Raw genomic sequence first — 23214 nt, 5'->3', positions numbered from 1 at the left:
CATCTTCACCGCTTCCGGTAATGTAGTAATGTAGTTCATTTCAATATTATTTTTCGAGTGCTGCTCTTTGCGTTTGGTTGCCATTCACGAGTCTGGTGTAGTCGCCGCTTCCGTTTCCGAGATGATCCCCACTAACGTGCTACAGCTGTAACCAAACACCCGTAGTCTCTTCCTGTTGAGGGCATATAGAAAGACACAAAACTTATTGTGAGACCAATTTAATTACAAAGACACTAGAAAATAACCCTCATCATTTACACCCCATCTACCAGATTTCAAAAAAACACTAAAAAAAACCTCTTGTGTAATTTAAATCATTTCATTCCACAAAAAAAAGTCTATAAATATACATAAAAAAGAAAAATATTTAGTTCATTGTAATTTTTTAAAACTTAATACCAACAATTCAAATTATTATCATTATAATAAAATATTTTCTATGAATTTACAATTTTTGGGTAAATTGTATTTTAATAGCAATAGAAAAAAAAATAGAAATTTGTTAAAAGTTACCATTTAAATCTAATCAATTAAAATATTTTAATGTTCTCAATTATTTTTAGCTAAAGAAAACATTCATACTATCTATATATCAATTAAACATACTTAATAGCTATTTATTTAATATAAATAAAACCATAATAGGACCTAATTAGTAGAAAGTTGACTCATAGATAGTATTTAAATGAAAATGTATCAAAAATAAAACCCTATAGCATTTCAAATAATCGTATGATATGATATAAGTATAATCAATTATACATATAATAAGATTTAAGAATGGTTAATATTTCTTTAATTATATTAATGTTCTTCATAGAACAGATAATAATAATATTATAATCTTATAATTAAGAACAAATAAAATCCTTAAAAAAAAAAAAAATTTGATTTGTTATTTATTTCTGTGTCTGTATGCCCAAGTATATTCAAATAACAATTTCTATAATATATACAATACTATAATAATTATATGATACAACTGTATGTGTCCGAAAACCTAACGTTTTAATCAATAAAATATATAATTAAATTTAACAATATTAAAATACTTTTAAGATTATTTATATCTATAAAACGATTATTGTGGTAGACTTAAAATAGCAATATAACGTATACCTTATCAAAAATGTATTTCTTAATAATTAACTGTTGTATTTAGATATATTTTATTATATTTATTTATTTATTCATTGAAGTTCAAGAAATAATTATCAAACGTCTCGATTGTTGATTATTTTTGCATTCATCTTTGAGTCAATAATCAATTACATATTTGAACTAGTTACCTAGATCGTGAAAAAAATAAAATAAAAAATATTGTTCATCCACTTGGAAAATTATTTTTTCAAAACAAAATGTATTATATTTCGATTAAAATGTTGAACTTTAAATAATAATAAACACAGCGTACTCGTATCACGAAATGATAAAAAATAACACTCGTGCATTTTGTATTCATTCGAATGATTGTAGGTGGTGCAGTGGTATTACGATCGTAACCTAACGCGTTAAATTCCAACAACAAATCGAAATCGTTTCGTTTCCACGACTTAATATAGGGTGTAAAGGCGCATACATCTCGGGTCGTAGTATTACTTCACCCTCCCATCCCACACATTCACGTGCACGCATAAAATATCATACTGATATTATACTACTATTCGGTATTCACACGATCATTTTTCAAGATTACATCGACCTGGCTCCCCGCGTTTTGGGAATCCTTTGTACACCATAATGTTTAAGGATAGGGAACTGGTTTCGTACGTCTCGTGTATTATATTATTATATATATTTATTTTATTATGGTCGTACGTAGAATGCTCGCCGCGGGTACATAATATTATAACAACAACAATAATACGACGTTCGTCGTTTACGGGTTACTCGCCTGCAGTCGCCGCCATCCAGGTATATGAGAGGTCCGACGACGACGACGATGACGACGTCGAGGAGGACCACGACTAGCTCTATTTTTACCTTGAGAATTTCTAACCCGTCCATTGTGCGCGTAGGCGTCGGAAGAAAATTCTTAGATGCACATCGCCGCCGCCCGCCCCGAGAGATGCACACCTGGGCATTCTCCGAGGAAAGGCGGAAAGGTGAATAACCATTGTAACGTAGGTATACGATGACTCGTATGGCGTTCGTTTAAATATTATCGCACTTCCTGTGCGCGTGTGCGTTATTGTGCCCGGGCGCGTGTGGCTTTGAAGAAGGCCGACAGTTGTGGTCTAAATGTCGTTATGTAACATAAGTAAATGTATTATAATTGAAAACGTCGACCATGATGAACCTTAAATAGTGTATCGGTGTACCTATGTTGTATAAATAATGCGCATATAATCGTCGCAATTAATGTGCATTTTTTTTCGTGAAGGTACTATATTTTTAGTCTCGTCTCACCACATACCCGGTTTGGTAATAATAATAATTACCATGTCGCCATTTCACGTTATCCGTGTATTATTCCGTCCGATTTCGATTTGTCCGTTTTGAAATGTCACGAAAGATTTTTGATATTTTTTTCATTATACTGTTACGGTCTACTGACCCTATAATAATTGCCCGTCTTGGTGTGTGTACATCGTGTTTAACTCAACTGTATTTTTAACGATTTTTTTTTTTTTACTCTTATCTTAATGCTTCTTCCTGCTCCACCGCAAGAAATAAACGAATTAACAAAGCCGACGGACAAGAGAGCAAATGATCACTGGGTCAATTTTCGTATTTATTTCTGCAATGTATAATAATAATAATAAGTCATACACCATAAGTTTGAATTTATTTCATAATTTGATTATTTAATTTTTTTTATTATAATTACATATGTTCGACAATTGTGTCGAGTACACTACTAAAATGCGGGGTCGTCTAAACTCAAATGTCTGACAAGGCCATTTCTCGTGATCATATTCCATCAACCTTTTCGGCTAGTAATCACGAGTGATCTTGAAATTAACGTGTTAGTAAACAAAATATCGTGACGTCGCTAAAGTTTGACGCAAAGAAGACGTTCGACGCTGATCGTTGTGTAATTGTGCGTACAGTATACATAGAGTATATACGCTTTCAAATAATTCATGTAAGTTTGTGGTAAATTATAATATTATGCAGTTGTGTGTGCGTGTCAGCAATATTCTTATACGTTTTGATTCTGAGAAATCGTGCGCGTGTAATAAGTAGATCGGATTTCGACTGCCTTGAATGCGTTTGTCCGCAACAGTATTTAATTTAGAAAAATATGTTATAAACCAACCGAACAATACGAAATATTGTTGCAGTGGCGGCATATGTGCTGTACCGTGATATGAAAAGAAGAAAACAAATTCTTGAAAATTCGATTTTGTCGAGTATATAAATTTCAAACGCATTATTGCGTATAATATGTCGCAACAAGTTTAAAAATCGTTTTATTATTATATGTACACACTACATTTAAATTTTATTTCTATATAATAGTATATTGTCTACCTTTCCTACATGTGACACGTCCAATAACACTTGTTGTAATAGAGTACAACCCATATACCTGAATAATATACTATATACATGGGAATATATGAGCGCAGTTATCGCTTGTATATATACTATATTATATACTTTCTCTCAATACCCTGTCTATATTTTTCTGTCTTAAATAGATTACGTCAGAACGTCGTTATAAGCACCTTCGTTTTTATTTTTCCTTTAACACACCAACTTCCATTGTACTCATATTTATTCTTCAGATTCTAACTACCTAAATCTTTTCAAAAATTGCTATTACATGTTGTACACGACACCGTTTATATAATACACAATATATATATATTATATAGTACAATAATTGGTCACGTAAGCCATACTGTAATATTTTCTTATTCGATTGGGTCAAAATTGTATCCCACCAACCGACCGACCCGGCAATGTACGTAAACGGTTATTTTTTTTTGTTATTTATAATATAAAAATACGTTCGATTTATATATATATATATATATATATATATATATATATAAACGATACATTTTTATGTGTATCGCGCGCATTGGTCGTAATTTACTATACACATTTAAAGTCGATTTTTGTCGTACAATACTACGCACCGTATACTCCGTAGTATACATTCTTTTCAAAACACATTACCACTTTACAATACGTAATATCAGAAAAATATCCAAAACGATGTGTATATAAAGAAGTAATAAAAGAAAAACCAAACGCCTATAGTTTGTACCTTTATAGTGTATATTCGACTGAAACTGATAAATAAATGGAAGTGCGCACACAACGAGTCCGCATTGAAAATACTCAAAACATTGTGCGTATAACACCTGCAGTGCTGGTATCTGCAATACGGAAAATATTCGTACCTACACGACACCAATGGCTTAACGAGGCAACGTATCGATGTGCGTCAATATATAGGTACGTACCTTATTTATGCGTACCTATACACAATACACTCGTTTATTTTTCGTATAAATATGTACGATATACTAACTTAATCCGAGTAACTTTTTAAACGAACCTAACCGTCCGTACAGACACTACCGCGGTAGTGATTAAAACCGGACAGCTCGTTTATATTACGTACGTATATTATGATCAGGGCCGAATTTACGCCAAGGTCCGCCGGTCCGCTAGGCTCGGGCCTAGGGCGGCAAATTTTATAAGAAATAGAAAAAAAAAATCTTATAAATATTTTATTCATTTATGTAACTGCGTAAATTGATATCACATAATATATTTTATATTTATATTTAAAAAACATAGAAGTAAATCCACGAATTTGAGAAATAAATACTGCATTTTTTTTCTCGAGGTAGGGGTGGCATATTTTAAAGGTCCTAGGACGGTACCTGTTCTAAATCCCGCACTGATTATAAGCTATACGTAATGCGATTGCTCGAATGAAAAAAACGATGGCTTATTTTCTTTAAGTCACGTTTGTTTTTTTTTATTATTATTATATTAAAATACGTAGACAAAAAATACGACTTCTTGACGAATCTTTTCAATTAGTTTTTCAACGAGTAATGACTAAAAAAAAATATTATATCTAGTGGTTTTCAATTCTGTACATTTTAAAAACGCGTATAAAATACGACGAATGTGTGAAGGAAGAGATAACATACATACATTCATACAATATAATATATATATATATGGGTTTGATACCTACATATTATTATACTGTCACACGCGGTGACAAATTAAATTCACGCACGAAAACCAGTTTTCATTGAGTTCTGGTCAAAATGAGTTAGCAGAAATGTAATTTATTCGAATTGATTTATATTAAATAAATAATGAAATAATAATATTACGCGTTTTAACGGTATGGGTGTGGGAGCGCAGTGTACATTACATGCCCGCTATGTGTGTTTCTGCACAGATCGGTTCCGTAGCGATGAAATACGCGCGGCATTTCCGCCAAAAAGTTTAATTTTTACGACCGGGCAGGGCCGTCCGTCCGGAAGTCCAGCCCGAAAATTCGACACGTGAAATTAAACGGGACGAAACACGCGCGATGCACAACGGAATCATTATGACATACGCTCGACGACAATAGCGCATTAAATTGTAATACAATTGGGATCGACGTGTGTATTAAAGTGCGTATTACACACTCTCTGTCTCTCTCTCTCTCTCTCTTACGCACACTCACACGATGACACGTCATTCATGACCGATCGCTGTAGTACCCTTCGCCCCTAAACACATGGCATCGTAAAATCAGTACCCAGGTGACGTGTACACGTTCTATGCATTTATACATACCGCGTACGCCGCGCTTTGGGGGGGAACACCTTTTCGTGGTTCGAGGGTTGTTTGGTTCGGCCCCAATACGTTGCGAGAGAACAATAACGCGTAACGATCGAGCCGTGGTTCGGGGGGGCCGAAAAAAAAATCGTCAGGGGGGGGACTAACACTTGTGCAGTGTGCGTGCGATTTATATAATATATAATACCGGGATTTCGATGGGAAGGCGCGGCCACGAGAGATAATTCGTGATGCGAATTGTTAGGAGTTTGTTTTTTTATATATATATCGAGTGTTCGCTGCCAATACGATGTATATATACACACTTATGTACACTATATATAGGTAGAACACATGTACACCACCTATATAGTATAACTTACTACATCACATACCGCGGGGTTGGTGGTAATCGCAAATTCAAGTGGCGCAAAAATCATAAATCGAGAGGGAACACGTCCGCGCAGTTATATCGAAGTGCCTATGTATCTATAAGTACTTGCCGAAAGAATGGGAAAAGAACTATACGAAAATTCGGTTCCCTGTTTCCATCTCGTCCAACAATATAATATGAAATCTGATACAATATTATAATATGATATTTATTATAGTTTCGTATGAACAACCGTTATCGCTAGAAAGTATGAACTAAAAAAAAATTGCTATGACTATAAACAAAACGTATATGCGTATAATATGTTTTAAGTATCAAATTTTATGAAATAATATTCATAAAATCATATTACTGCTATGTCTTTGAATTAATAATTATCAACAGTATCTATTTTGTTAATAATTAAGAGAATGTTATTATGTAATTTACACATAATATGTGTATACTTATATTATAAGTATTATTTGAAATCATATGGTGTACGTCTGCGTGATAATAATATACTTGTTACGTCTTCTTAATTATACGATATTACGATGGTTGCGTGTGGGTCTAAACGCGTTGATTTATTAAATCATCAAAATTATGTTATTTCAAGTAGATTATCTTTTACGTTCAGAATAAATTCTAAAAAGTGACAAATTAATGGAAACATTATTTATTTTTTCTGTACTGTTGCACTGTTTATTTTATGACTTTTGAGTATATGGGCTTAAAAGTTATTTGACAGAATTAACAATTATAACATATTTTTATTCATGCACGCCAATCAAAAGCACATTATGTGTTATAACTTCTTTTCACGACCAGCTAAATTTTTGAGTTGTATAAAATAATCACTCAATATTACTAGCTTATAAATTTGAAAATTATGAGTGTAATATTTCAGTTGAATTTATATAATTATTTCTTAGTTATTTAAAATCGCTAATTCATTTTTATTCGTTTACGTATTATAGTTAATATTTGTTTTGCCTTTATTATATTATACGAAAACTGTCTATCACACATATCTTAAAAATAATTTTTATATAATTTTTCGTATGATGAAAAATACGCCTGTTTTATTAAACTAATAATAGTTATTTTCTCTTTTTCTTTTTTTGGATCGATTTCGATGTAACAATATGTACCTATGTGGCTATATATATATATTTATATTATATTAATACATATGCCGTTTAACGTCATAAAAGATTATGATACAATATGAGCAAATGTAAATCATTAGAACCGCTGCCGTCGAACCATAGCACGTGCCATACTCCTACTGCCGACCATCTGTCCTGTCTCATATTTTATCACAATATGCCGCCCGTATGTCAAACGATGGTTCTCTTTCTTCTGGTCTTACCCACAAAATGAAATTATGAATGGAATTCGTTTTAATTGTTGTATTATTAATATAAAATACAGTCATACGTAAATCTTACGGTTTCAAACATTTTATAAGTATTATTGGTACTTTAAAAAAACAATATAAAACGGTTTGTCAAACCGCGATCACAATGGATTTAAACTTGTCTAATTTGTTTTTGAGAGATCAGCTATTTCATTTAAAACACAGTGAAACAATCCAAGAGTTCTAAACTTCTTTGAATAAAAGCGTTTTACAATAACGCTTACGACTGTACAATACTATAAACTATATAGACGTCTAGACAAATAAAAAAAAAAACCAGCTTCTTAGATTTTGCCATGTTTGAACGTTGCTCTAAACGGTTATAAATACGTCTCACATAATAAAAATCAGATTGTTATTAAAACAAAATCCGTCGAATTCGTTCCGTTGTAAATGAAAAACGATACGAATTTGTTATTAAAGTAAGCAAACGCATAATATATACTATGCACACAATAATAATTTATTGAAAAAAGTTATGTATATATATATATATATAACTAGTTATATATGGTTATTATATTATATTCAAAACACATTTTACTCGTCCGTTACTATACTACTAACGAGTGACGGCTCTACTACAGCTGTCTGTCTAATTATTCTTATTTTAGTTTCCTTCGTGTTCTCAGGACAAAAAATATTCGTTTAGTTATTATTTTTTTTTTTTTTTTATCATTAATTTAATTATTTCAATAGCACTAAGTGTTTTTACAATAAAACCAAAATGTACATTCCGTTACTCTGTTTAGTACCAAGGGCGGAACCAAGAAGCATCGCTCCTCTATAAATCCCATAAATCTTCACTAGAACATTCAAATATTCCTGAATGCATTAGTTAAATAATACTGATAAATTGTTCTCGGAGCTGAAGCAAAAATGGTCCAGTAATAATGTATTTAATTTTGTTATCAATAATATTACAGAAGTGAAGACTGCAATAATTCGAACATTTTGAGTGCCAAAATCCTCGTTAATTACAGTAGTTGTAATGTTAGTACTTAATTACTAGACAAGTAAAAAATAAAAAATAAAACCCTGGTCACATTTATTTTATTTTCGAAAACCGGCGGAGTAGGACGTGTAATCTTTACCCTAATAATCTAAGTGACGTCTTACACGCCAAATAAAATATCTTGGTGTCTGTTGGTATAATATCATCGTGTTTGTCTATTCAACTATGTGCGATTTCTACCACAGATTCGTATTCAAAAATCCTGTTCAAGGCTCTACTATACGGCGTCGTCTGTTAAAATGTGCACACACACACACACACACAACATGTCCACTTCTTGTTTAATAATAATAATAATAATACAAAAACAACGTGGAGCGCCACGGACGAAAAATAGTGACACCGTCGACTAATGCGTGACGCCGCGCCGTCTCAAAATTAGAGGCGGTTCGTGACTGTCAAACACTATCCTTGACGTTTCTACTTGGAAACACCTTTGTTTGTTTGTTTTTTTTTTTTTTTTCGTTTCAATTTTTGTCTTGAGGACTTAATATTTTTTTACAGTTTTATACTAATTCTGCTATACTACCAATTCGCTTTCGTGTGTATATGGGGCAGAGTTTATAGATTTGTGTACGCGTGAATGATCGGTTGCCCGGTTTTACGGTCGTCTGCTATTTTAATTTTCGCATTTGAAGCATACCCAACAGTATCGAAGCAGCACAATAGCTATTGTATAATATAGGCACGCATACAATACTTACGCGTCACCATTGCTGCCGCTGTTGGTGTTGATCAGATTAGTTTTTTATTGTTGTATAATATAACACTTGTAATAAAACATAAAGCATTGTATACGCGTACATCGCATTTTTCGCGTAGAATATCTACGTATTTTATACCCCGTAGTAATAATAAATAATGAAATAACAGCATAATGAACGAATACACGCATTGAAATAAACAAATCGTAGCGGTCTTATATTTTCCTCAGACCGACTTTACAACATAATATCAATAAATTATCACGGGCAAAATACCTCCTCGCTCTCAAAGAAGAACATAATATATTTGTAAACGACGCGTTCCACGAGCACACACACGCACACACACACACACATGTATAATGTATAATATTATTATGATTATCACGTTTTTATGCTCGACATCCCGTGGGCCATCATCAAATAGCCCTTAATATGTTGTTATACGTTGTTTTCGCGTACAGACGGGTGTGTGTAAAACGTATACCACGCGTGACAATCGCGATTTTTTAGTTTTCACGACTCCCCAAGCTTCGAGAAATATTACGGTTCGTCATTGTGTATTATATTTTACTATACATTATGACGATGAGCGTGTTGATATCGTATAATAATATGTACGTTAGTATATGGAATAGCTTCTTTGAAATATCTAAAAACAATAACGTTCTATTGATTTTTTTTTTTGCCTGTTGAAATTTTTTTTTTTTTTTTGCTTACAGCAATTATTACGGTGTAATAAATTACACAATTAGATGAGAAAATATTTATTGTACATAGAACATTTGTATTAATCATTCGGTTTCCTGTACAAAATACACTATATAGAATAATTCAACACCCCGGATCGATTCGTTTCGCCATTCTCTTCTCGTATTGTTTATTTCCTTATTTTCACTTGTTGTTTTATTTCTTGTGATTTCGCAAATAATTGTGCTTAAAAAAGCGATAACAATAATAAATTATCATAGATCAGGTATTGTCAACAATCCAGGCGATTCAAAAATTAAAAATTACCGAAGCATATTATTTGAATACGCAATATATATATATATATATATATTTATAGAAACTAAGACATTTTTTTCAAAACAAACATTTGATATTCTTTTGTTTGCATTTACATCGGTATATTCCATGATAACTGTAAAACGTCGGACATATCTCTGACACCGTCTATACAATAGTAATGATAATAATAATAATAATAATATGTCCACGAGTATATTTATTTATCTGACTAAAAGTTACCTACTTTGTTTCATGCTGTTGAATAGAATAAATATCGAGTGTGCTTACTATAATAATATTATTTAAAAGCCAACACGCGTATGTCTAGTGAATTTTGACATATAAGAATAGGAGTAAAATCACAAACGTCTTTATCTCAATCATCCGTGTTTCAGTGTAACAGGATATATAGCAAAGTATTTTCAAATATTGATTTAACTCGTCATGAAAAGAATCACGTTGAAAAAATTTTCGATTAAGAATGCATTATTTCGTATCAATAGTATATTATTATTACGCTAACATTTAAGAACACTTCACGAAAACTTAAATTTTGCGTGTAGCTATTATTATGTCTAAATGTCTTACATTTACCCTTCATTAATCATAATTATTTGCCACTTTAAAATTTAATATCTGCCTGGTTGTTTTAGAGGTATTAACATAATAATATAGCGCACCCACATTGTAAGTACACGGCAAGACAATACATATATATAGGTAACGTGTAAGTTTATATATTATGCGGTGTTCGTTTGCCACATCGTAACCATGGTTCCGGTATAGATGACATTGCGCAAATTAAACTATGACACGTGCATAAAACGTACATAACATATAATTTGGTTCAATTAGGCGTGTAACCCCGTCATCGATAATTTGTCAGCTTCCGTGGGTGTATTTTAATTTTGGCCACTTAATTAGCCATCCATCTACGTCGAGTTGGCATCACACGTAACAAACAACTTCAGTAGAATCTTACGCGTTATATAATATAAGAATACACAATATACACACCAGCGTACCAAATGCACTTAATATATTATTGTCATATTTTGTATTATTATATTTAGGCTTACTATATTGACTTACGGTTCATCGTTCATGATGCTAGGTATATGCACCACGTATACATCAGCCATCGGTAAAAAATCAACGACATAAAAAGCTGCTTTACTAACAATAAAATTGTATTCGGTCAGATTTATTATTATTATTATTAGTAGTAGTAGTAGTAGTAGTAGTAGTAGTAGTAATATCGGCTACGGATGACGCGAGCACAAGAATCTCGTTTAATTGGTTCCGTGTAAGAAGAGCGGGAACGCAGTTATTTTACGACCGACCGGTAAACTCTGCTTGTATATATATATATATGTATAGAGGGACAGGCCTATATTGGTATGTATGCTTATAATGTATGTATGTATACATATATAGAAGTGTTGAATACCTATTGAAAAGCGGTGGACGTGGAGAGTCTACACGAACGAATGGGAATCACGTTTTTTTACCCGACCACCTCTGAGAGACGATCGCATGGTTTCATATACGAATGTATACCGCGTTTCGGTTTTATACCACTCGTTTACCGATAACATTGCGATATAATACACCAATCACTTGCGTATTCATCGTAACATTTACGCCACGAAATTCCTGTTTTTGTTTCATCTTTTGCGCGTTCTTAAAGATTTAAAACCAAATTTTAACGAACATGTGTGTTTAATGCCCATTGGTCAAATGTGAATAAGTACCTATTATATATCGTACGACTGTGTGGCCAGACCTTGAGACGTCAAAAACAATTTTAATTTAAAGAGTTTTCCCACTCGAACCATCGAATATAGCTTACAATAAAGGACTACAGGCGTGTGTATTAACTTGGACAAATGTCGTAAAAATTATCCTCATTATATTTAATATTCTCATATCTATCACTGGTTATTGCGTGGGCCACAGTCAATCTTATGTAAATATCCGCAGTTAACGTACAAATTGGCATTCACGTTTGCGCTTGAAAGAAATGCAGCTAAAATTTTAACGAGAACAAAAACATGCCGTTTCACGGTACAGAACCGTTCAGACAATCGACAGCTTCACTGTTAAACAAATAATAAAATAAAGCTGGATGTAAATAATAAGGCTCATTTATCCATCGATAACAGCTCTTAACTACACGACATGTCAACATTCATCGCTATTGCGTGTAGTTAAGATTTAATTTTGAATCGATTTAAAAAAATACAAGAATGCTGTAAAACGAAAAACCAACCAGCGTTAGATACTTACAAAAATTAATATCAAGTTAAATCACTATGAGTTTCTCGAATGTGTTTGAAACGCTACTCTATAATATATTATATAACGTTTATATTTTAATACTGTGTAATAACGCGAGGATTGAAGTCTATAGTCCCTCCATTGATAAATAAAAAATGTATAAATAATTATTCATCGAGTTAAATATACCGGTATATTTCGTTTCAAAAGTCAAAAACTGTCTGGACAGATGACTGTGGTGAAACGTCTCTATGGGGCGTTATTTTTGGATCGTTTTTCCGTAGCACATTTTATATCTTAGACCGCACGGACGATAGTGTAGCGGGGGTGAATCATTTTTACATCTACGTGCACACACGCAACACACACAGATACGCGAGTGCGTGTGCACACACGTGTAAGTATCACATTTAGGTTTTACTGTCGCGTAAACCTCGTATTCAATTAGCCCTAAAACCATTCTAACCCCGCCTATAAGGAACGCGATTTATGGATATTGCTTTTCGTCGACTCGAAGCACTGGTTTCATTAACCCTCGTTGATACACTCCTATGGGAAACAATGTCACGGGATTAAGTCTCGAAGTAAACTAGTGTACATAATATATACATAATATACTATAATATACTTAAACTCGTTTTAACGCCTCGACTATATTATGTGAATGAACGCAAAGAACACGTAAATCATTCTTGACGTGAATTATTATAAAATCAATCTTTCTAGAAAATAGTACAAATTTATACACGTACATATAGAAAATTCTATGTCCGGAGAACGAGTTTCTAGTAAATATATTATGTATATTTATAAACTTATGTATAAATTACATATTTACCAATGAATATGCCGGTTCATTTTATTAAAAAACTGTATCTTTAATATTGAATATTTTTAGCATGAAACTAAGTTGAACGTTCAAGTTCAATCTTCATCTCGGACATATAGTCAATATTAGTTGTTAGTTATTACTGTTATTAGTTATTCTCATTACTTATGGTTATCTAACTTTTTATTCTAGTCGAGTACAAACAATTTATTATATACATTTCTTACTCTTAATCACAGTAATAATTACTTTCAATTTTTAAACTAAACTCGTTTATTAAATATATGTCAAATACTCAAATGTAAAATGCTAAAATAATGTATACAATGATATACACACATGTACCAGGCATTCGTATAAATGAAAACGGAAACTTCGATAAAAATGGAATCTATTATCGTCTATCGACGATTGACACACTAAAATATATTATACTGATGTGTATCACAACTGTCTAATGTCTAACACTCTACAATACTATCTTCAATCACCATTAAATTATATGTTGACACTATAATGTTATTTGTTTTGTTTTCAACTAGTATGCTGCGTTTTTTAATAAAACCACAATTTTACATCTTTTAGTATAGAATACGCTAGGTGAGCTTACCAATATTAATGCGTGAGTCACATTTAGTTTTTATAAATACTCCGTAGGCACTGGGCCCTAATATAAATAATTGTAGACCAGACATAATCTTGACTGTCACTGCACAATTGAATACATTTTATCGTCGTTATTAGTGTTTGAATTATTTGATCAATATAATATAACGTTCACATGTTTGATACCATTTATGAACTCAGATTATTTTTAAATTAAATTTTTCCATTCTTTCAATAATATTTGTCTATATTTTAGTTTTGAGTGTGCTGCAAAAATCGGATTTGGCTTTAGATCAAGCATAAATCTTGTAACAAGTTAAAAATAAAAAATATAAAAACAAATATATTAATTATGCTTAACAGTTGAATTATAATTAGTTACATTAAGTTTATATAATCTGTATAAAATAACGGAATTGTACAGTAATAATACATTTTAGAATAGAATATAATAAATAATATTATAAATGTTTATAAAAATGAATTAGCGTATAAAACACATTGTAGAAAATCATTTTTATGGTTCTGCTAGACAAACCATCCATGAATAATCGTAATAACCGATATTAACATAAATATTTTTTAAACAAAAAAAATATTTTATTAATTATTATTTTAACGGTCCGTGTTAATTTTAAAGTGTGAACTGTAAACGGATAAACCGTTAGCCACAAGCAATATTATATTTTAAGGATACGTAATTAATTAGAGCATCAAGCTAACAATAAATATATTAATATGAAATATTTTAATAAAAAATAAACTACGACGGTTTTCTTTTACACGAGTAGACTTCCCTAATTACATTGGCGCCAAAATAAACATAAAAATTCGGGATGACATAGTTACATTTTTTTAATCTGTTTATTTATATACTCGAGCATACCGAATCACAAAAAAAAGATATTTTTAAGTAATTTGAATAATTTACTACGACTATAACTTCTTACAAGTGTATTGTACTAATTACCTACCTACATTTCATTAGCTTATTATGCACATAAAATATTCACGCATACAACCCACTATATTGTTTGTTATAGGTACCTATAATTATGGTTGAACGATATTGATTAATGTCAAGCGATAGCAATAAGGTTAAAATTGATAAGTTTCAGTTATATTTTTACGACATCAAGTCGATTTTTATTGCAACAAATTTTTGTTCAAATAATCTTTCTGATCATAGATAAATGATATAAATGTTATATTATATGGGTATATGATAAGTACCTACTCGTATTTACTGATGAAGAACAATATTTGTTTCCAATGTCCATGAACGCGTTCGTTTAAAATAGTACATGATTAGATTAAATGGTCGCGGTTTTTTCCAAATCAAAAATGTACCATTATACCTACCTACCTAAATAATTAATCATGCAATTAGTTACAATTCGTGTTCCCGTTTCCTATCGATATATGAAAATTTCTTGAAATAATTTTTAATAAGATGTATTAGTGTGTTACTGCAAAAAAAAAAAAAAAAAACTAGGTCAGCGCATTTACATTATTTCTGCAATTTCTATCCACACGCGTTATTCAACTTTCGGCCCACTAATCCGCTGTCAACGACAGCGATCGCGCGCTGTGCTGATCACGAGGTTTTACGTATCGTCTAAAAATAATAATGTTTTCACATCTTTTGACTTACATTTCGCGCATTTGATTTGCGCGAGGCCAGTCGATTGAAGCAGTAAAAATAGTTCTTGACTCGCGTACGTTGCCAAAAGCGGCCCGACCTCGAGCCGTCATCTCGTGACGCGCACGTGTTCGGTTTCGCGATTCGCGTGTATCGGCAACTACTCGTCGTGCCGGATTTATTGTTTGTATAGGGGATACGCCGGAGAAACAAAAACCAGTAACGAAACACAGAAAACAAAATAAATCATGATAGTATTAAGCCCGCAACTTTGCGGCTATACTTTACGTACATACCCCGGGTATTGTGGAATGTGTAGGTATAAACATTATTCGTACAGAAGAGTAACCTATAGCTACTTAGACCCCGTTAATAATCGCCACGGTGTGTCGAAATCGTCGGATCGTTTTCCCACGGTATTCGGGTGCCTGCGCGACAAAAGGATTACGATTAAGTATATTATGCGGAGAGAAGACGTAGACATTATATTTTTCGAAATCGCATCACGTCCGTTTACACACAGACGCCGTTTCTTTCCACCGAGACAACGTCTCTCCCGCTCTCTCTCTCTCTCTCTCTCTCTCTCTCTCTATGTATCTATCTCCCTTTCTCTTCCCCTCCCTCCCCTCTTTATCAATCTTTCTCTTTCTCGCTCCATCTCTATACGTTTCTCCTGCCGCCGTGAGAGGTTGTCTCTCTCCGTACCCGCGAGAGTGGTTTGTCTCTATCTCTGGTCTTTCTCGTCAACCGTCGCGTTTGTGATCATGTCGTGTGCACTAGCTATGTGTACCTATGTAGAATATCTACAACCACACTTACCGGTCGGCCCGAGACGGACCGGTCCCGTTCAGTCCTCGCGACTCCACTGCAGTACATAACGCGTAAGACGTGTACGCGATCCATGCCTTTTATAGACACACACATACGAGAACGTCCACTGTGCGTGCGCCGTAGTTGCAGGCGACGACGGCCGGCGCGGTGAGGAGTTCACCGAACCCGCGCCGTATAGTATATAATATAATATTGTAGTTACAGTAGTAATAGCTACAGTACTGTATTATGGTGTAATAGTATATAATATTATCATTATATATAGGTACCCCCTAGTCGTATTATAGTGTCGAGTATAATATTTTACGAGATGTATATATACCTATTATCTACACCTATACACGACGTTAACGGCGCGGCGGCGACGGTCACGTGAAAAGATGATGAGATGCAGAGGCGGCGGCGGCGAAGACGCTCGGCCCGCGGGCAAGAGTGGATGCGACATGAGCACGCGTTAGCCCGGTCTGGATAATAATTAATTGAGTTTTTCGGTCAACGACAAATAAAAATACTCAGATGATTGTGTCGAACACATGCTGCAATTTGTCGAGTAACGATGACACTGGCCGTATCGTAACATGTTTTGCAAATGATAAAATAGGTATACGTATTATAATATGTTAGATCGATACTTATTGTCAAGTTAATTTTTTTTCGTATCGCGTCTTTATTTGATGAATACAAATGTTCAGTAGATCGTTAATACCGTATAGTAATTGATCGTTCGAATTATAATTCAATACATCAACGTTTTCGAATAAATCATCTGCTTTATAATTTTCAAAAATAAAATTTTGCTGCTTTTGAGAAAAAAATTTTTACCACTACTTATAAAACAAAAAACATAAAATATTTGAAAATATAATCATAAATGAATGTAAAATTTCCAAAAAAAAATCATAATAGTTTGAGTAAATGTGCGCTTAAGCTTACAAAAGGAATTAACAATATTATGAGCAATGGCATGTTTAAGAAACCAATCTAGATTGCTTTTAAGACTTCAAAATATTATATGAACATTAAATGTGCATATTTATATTATGGTTTCCGTAAGATATAATACGTACACCTCTTTGAATCCCAAAAATAGCCTATGAAATCGGACATGTCATTAACGAGGTTTCCCATTTAGATAAGTTGCCGAAGATAACGTAAATATAACGTACGATATATATCCAAGTGTCATATTATCTGCCTCGTCGTATAATGTAATAGTATGATGAATAGAATGTTTTAACAATCGCGATAATCGTGTGTAACACCTTTGCATTTATATTATGAAGTTTCAAATTTGATACTTAACATAGGTACCTTTAAAAAAATATTACTTGAAACGACTTTATGAAATATGAATTATATGTTAAATGGCTAACTAACAAAACTGTGTTAAGCTACATAAATATTTTTTATTGTATTTGGTCCAGACATGAGACAAGTAATAAAAAATAATTGTTTTGTTCCTATTTATTGTTTTGATTTCAATCAGTTTTTGCTTGTCACTTTCAGGATTCATTTTTTTTTTGTTTTTTTTTTTTTTTAAAAATACATATATACAATTCGTAGCATTATACAGTTCATTTAAATTATTTTTATAATTATATTATATCGAATCAGTATTTTTTTTAAATTTATTAAAAAAGTTTTGACATAATAATTATTGTTCTTGTATTTTTATTTGCACATGATTAGCCACTTACTCATGCATTGCATAAAAACCTGAAATTATTGTATAATTTATAATTAACACGTCTTCGCAAGTTGTATTTTTAAACTAGTTTTATAGACACCAAAATCGTCGACTTATATATAATACATAAACGATTATTTTTATTTATGTATAAGTGTGTGGTACATGGCCATGCAATTATTTATTTTACAAGGTAGATGATGTTAATGATAAAAGCCTCTCTCAAAGCATAATATGCAAATTGACTTTTTAACTATGTATTGTTATTTAAATCGAAAATTATGAATGTATAAAATAAAACATAAATATTGCTTAAAAAGAAAATATAGTTAAAATATTATTCATATTGTTATAGCTTAAACTAAAATTTTTACTATTAATCGGTTATTTGATTACACTTTTATCATATTTAAACTTAAATACTATTAAAGAACATAATATAATTAATAATGATAAAATAATCTTAATATAACGCATTTAACATTAAGGAGAATTCGTATGCCTTAAATTAAAACGATGAGAAATGAAACCTAAATAAATTATGACCTCGAAAAAACCATTAATTATTATTTATTAGTATAGTTAAAATAACTTTATTTTCTATCTAAAAACAATAATTTTTAAAATTGATTATTTTTACCATCATTGGTAATAACTATTGAGTTTAAAATAAATATGTTCTAGTTATATATTTTTATTTAATAGAGCATTAACAAATAACTCATTCCAATTAAGTGATAATTATTTAACGCACTAAATTGTAATATTTATAGCACATATTTAAAAAATAAATATGAATGTATATTTATTTTAATTATAATTACATAATATTAACAAAATATGAACGATATTTAATATTATAACAATAACATGAGTAGGTACAGTAAAAATATTATATTTTTATATTTTATAACGAAAAAATATATGTATACCTAATACCTATATGTGTAAATATTATATTAAACAGATATTATTTAAAGTATTTTGATTTTCAATTATTTATCATTAAAACATTAAATTACGTTCATACCAAAAAATCACAATATTAACTAAACTTACAACGTTAAAAAAAAATGTATATTGTCAATAGTGCGATATTTCAGAAATAGGTCTCTGCTCGTATCTATGCCTAGTACAGTACCTATAGTGCCTATTTATGATGCAAAACTAATTACGTTCATAAACATCGTGTATAGCCTTAGACTTTCACTGGTATAGCGCCATATGTACAACTTGTGAGCATTGATGTAAATAATAGAAAATAGAAATATTTTCTCTAAACAGATGGGCGTTTGGTGATCACGATAAATCGAACGCACTGTTACAAGAAAAAAAAAAATTTCTGAATACTATTACAAGTGATATACGCGTGTTTCACAACGGAACGAGATTTCAAATGATATACACCGCGGGTGAAACAGGACCATTGTACTAATGCAGTAATCATAATAATTTTAGCTAGATTTAAATTTGCATTTCATGAATCGATTTGCTCGTGAGAGCATTTTAGTATATTACATATAAACACCGACCTTGGTAAAGAAACGTATTGTTATCTCAAATATTAAATTATATAGGAAGGGTCATATGTGTAATGTGATGATTGTGGTAATTCTATAGTACATCGTTGTACGACGATGTGTCTAATGTTTCTGGTATTATAATATTATATTTTTATTTTTATTTTTTTTTTTTTTTTTGCAGCTGAAAGTGACCTGACAGCGTTCAGTCTGAAAACAGAACATTTTAAGAGTAAGCAAGTAGAGAGCAAGAACTTATTGTTAGCGGAAAATAGACCTATTTGGGTTAAAAGGCTCTACGATCAAGCCGGAGTACCGAGTAAAGTATATGAAAATAAACCTCACGTCCATAGATTATCGAGAAGGAAGCGATCACTGGACGACATTCTTTTGCCTGACGATATAGAACTTAGAAAGGTCCGTTATTTAATATTATTCTTATTATTTTTATGCTAGTATAATAACTCTGGTGTTTTTTTGTTTTACTTTAATTTTATAAGTATTATAATAAAATTAGTTACAATAATAATTGAACGTAATCTAAAACTGTACATCTGTATGATATTCAGGTATAATATAAATTATAAGTATTCAAAAAAATAATAATAATAACGCCGATATCCATTTATACAATAACGTTTTTATTATACAAAACCATCTAACGACATTAAACGTTTTATCTCAGTTCGATTTAACCGCAATAAAATAATTTTATATTATACGCATTAGTAACTTTCAAACACGCATAGGTATCTACAAATACTTGTACGTTGGTAATGGCCGTTTCTGTATTAATGATAAGATCAAAATTCATATCACGGAGTACGACCGTTATACCAACATCCTATACAAGTTTTCGGCACAGTTATTAATATTTTAAGCGTTCATATAAACAAATAAAATGACGATTTTCTTAAATTCTACCAGATCACGTATTTACAATGTACAATATATATATATATATATATATACATAATATAATACTATATATGTATATACAGTATATACTATACAGCAATAAAGGGTCTGAACTGTTGAAATAACTAAAGCCTGTGTGTGAATTTAATTATTCGACAGATATAAAATGTGTTTTATGACGCAAACGGCTTTGTTACACGCTAACAGTACGAAAAAAAAAAAATATAAACTTTAATAAGAGGAAAGATGAATTAAAACCGGATGCAACAGGTGTGTTAAGCATGGGTGGTTGCAATAACCTTATCGACTCAAAAAATTAAACATCATATGTTTTAAGAATAACAATTTAGTTTATCTATTGTTTTTTTATACAATTTTTTTTCTCTCATAAAAAAAAATCCGATAAATAAATATATATATATTGAACTAAATTTAGAGAATTTTAATGTTTGTTCATTTATATTTTAAAAACTAAACAATCACATCCATTAAAAATAAGCAATAATTAAAAATGAATAATTTTACAAAAAAAAAATAAAAAAATACTTAAGTATACAATATATATTATTTTATATTTTATATCGTACACTGAAGTTACAAACAATAGTAAATAAATACTAATACTACTTATTGATTTTTTTACCAGCAGGTGATTCAAGTATATTATGATGTATTCCATTGTATTAATTGAGTTGAATAAATAGACGTTAAAAAAAGGATGTATAAGCAAATAATTGTCCTAATTTCTCTGTTACCTTTATTAAACTTATTGTTTTTTTTTTTTTAACTGGTTGAAACTAATACGAGTAAAATAAAAAAAAAATAAATAGGTAGGCATTTCATTTTGAAAATAAAATTCTCATATTATAGCGAGAAAGTTTTATTTTATTCAAACCTGCCCTTGAATCATCTGAATACTCATACAGTGTTTCATTAGAAGACAAACGTTATAGACTATTCTCAATTGTACCGGTCAAGGTTGCATTTGTGTTGTTAGATGTACAAAACAATTTATTCATTCGCTTCAGACATCAACCATGAGTATGCCGTTAGATATACTTTAAGTACCTACTCGTACATAAGATTCTTTGATATTTTATTATTCTATATAAACAACATTAATTATTTGAAATGTTTATAATAATAAATTATGAACGTATATAAAAGTATTTAAGAAAATGTATAAACAGTGGTGCGCATCCATACATGATAATATATTGTAATGCTACAATAAAAAGTGTCCACTTATATGTATACATATACATTGTATTATACTTGCTATTAATTATAAATTATAGAAAATACGTCCGTATTATTATTGAAATTAATTTAATTTTAACTATACATTATAGCCTGCGGCAATCACCAATCTCCGACCATGGACATCGGAAGAAGTTCTTGGAGATATAACCGTGGCTCCTGATTGTTCATCGAGGATACCTAGAGATCCAAGTCCTGTTTCAGAAGATCAAATCGACCACAAACTGCCATCGCCCGAAGAACAGCAGCAGGTCATCGCACTTAAGTGAGTGATAATATTTTATAATCCGATGATACACAATTGGAATACTCCAAACATCTAAACTCTCGTAGACATTTTATGTTTGAATTAATCTTTATTTTATCACACAAACTTATTTGTTTTAGATTCCCGCCGCAAATAGTCGAAGTTGACGTATCCGGCAGGAGTTTTAACCGAATGAGCGCGCTTAGGAGATCTCTACAGAACGTTGAATACGAAACGTCTGTTAGACGACGAAAGAGCAAAAGACCTAGAGGCAAGAGGAGGAATACGATTGCTGGAACCGATCAAAAAGAATTAGAAGCCGTTATTGGGTACTAAAACTGAGTTTAATCTAATTATTTAACATCAAAATAACATGTTTCTTTTATTTTTAGCTCATTGTCTGATAGTAATAAAGACTCTGATGACGTCGTGTCCAGCAGTACGACCGTTGTGGTGACTGAGAAAAAGTCAAATCTTGATATCTTGAAAGATTGGGGAAGAATGAGATTGAAACAATTTAAAAATATAGAAACGGCTTCGTCAGCATCAGTCAAGCTTAGAGAAAAAGGAAGAGTTGGATTGGCAAGAAGAAAATGGGATAAGGACGAACCAGTGCATTCTTCGTCTGGTAATTGGTCAGCAAGTTCAGAGAGTGGACAGTCTACTTCGACTAGTCACATACCAAGGTATGACCAATGAATTCAAAACATAATTTCATTAAATAATATTGGAATTACATAAATTAGAAGTCATAAATACTAATTTATTTAAAAACAATTAACAAATAAACTCTTTAAATAATGTATGCTATAAAAATTACAATGATACTGTAAATAATTAAAAAAACAAGTTTTTAAAATCCTTACAGGGTTAAGTTTCAATCTTAACTATACATATTATACATAGGTACGTAAATTAAATAAATATTATGTTTTTTTTTAAGTATTCAATTTTATTTTAAATGTTAAGATAACATTTAAAAGAAATGCAAACAAAGGCGTATATGTTTTAAATAATACTAAAATCACTATATTATATCTGATTAGTATACAAATAATCCTTCATAACCAGACACGGCGTTCACATAAAACCATTAAATTTTTAAATGTCAGTATGT

At 31.2% G+C, this 23214-nt stretch overlaps 1 protein-coding gene across 1 annotated transcript in view; it reads left to right on the top strand.

Moving 5' to 3' along the window:
- The window catches only part of LOC112601451, a 41363-nt gene that overhangs the window by 8098 nt on the left and 10051 nt on the right, over positions 1 to 23214 (top strand). The window contains 4 exon segments of the mRNA XM_025349094.1: positions 19857 to 20089; positions 21943 to 22115; positions 22238 to 22426; positions 22490 to 22783. Of these exon segments, the coding sequence (XP_025204879.1) occupies positions 19857 to 20089; positions 21943 to 22115; positions 22238 to 22426; positions 22490 to 22783 (889 nt within the window).

This window comes from Melanaphis sacchari, unplaced genomic scaffold, assembly GCF_002803265.2.
Source record: "Melanaphis sacchari strain LSU unplaced genomic scaffold, SCAv2.0 Contig78_pilon_pilon, whole genome shotgun sequence".
Taxonomy (NCBI): Eukaryota; Metazoa; Arthropoda; class Insecta; order Hemiptera; family Aphididae; genus Melanaphis; species Melanaphis sacchari.
This window is presented reverse-complemented; position numbering and strand designations above follow the sequence as displayed.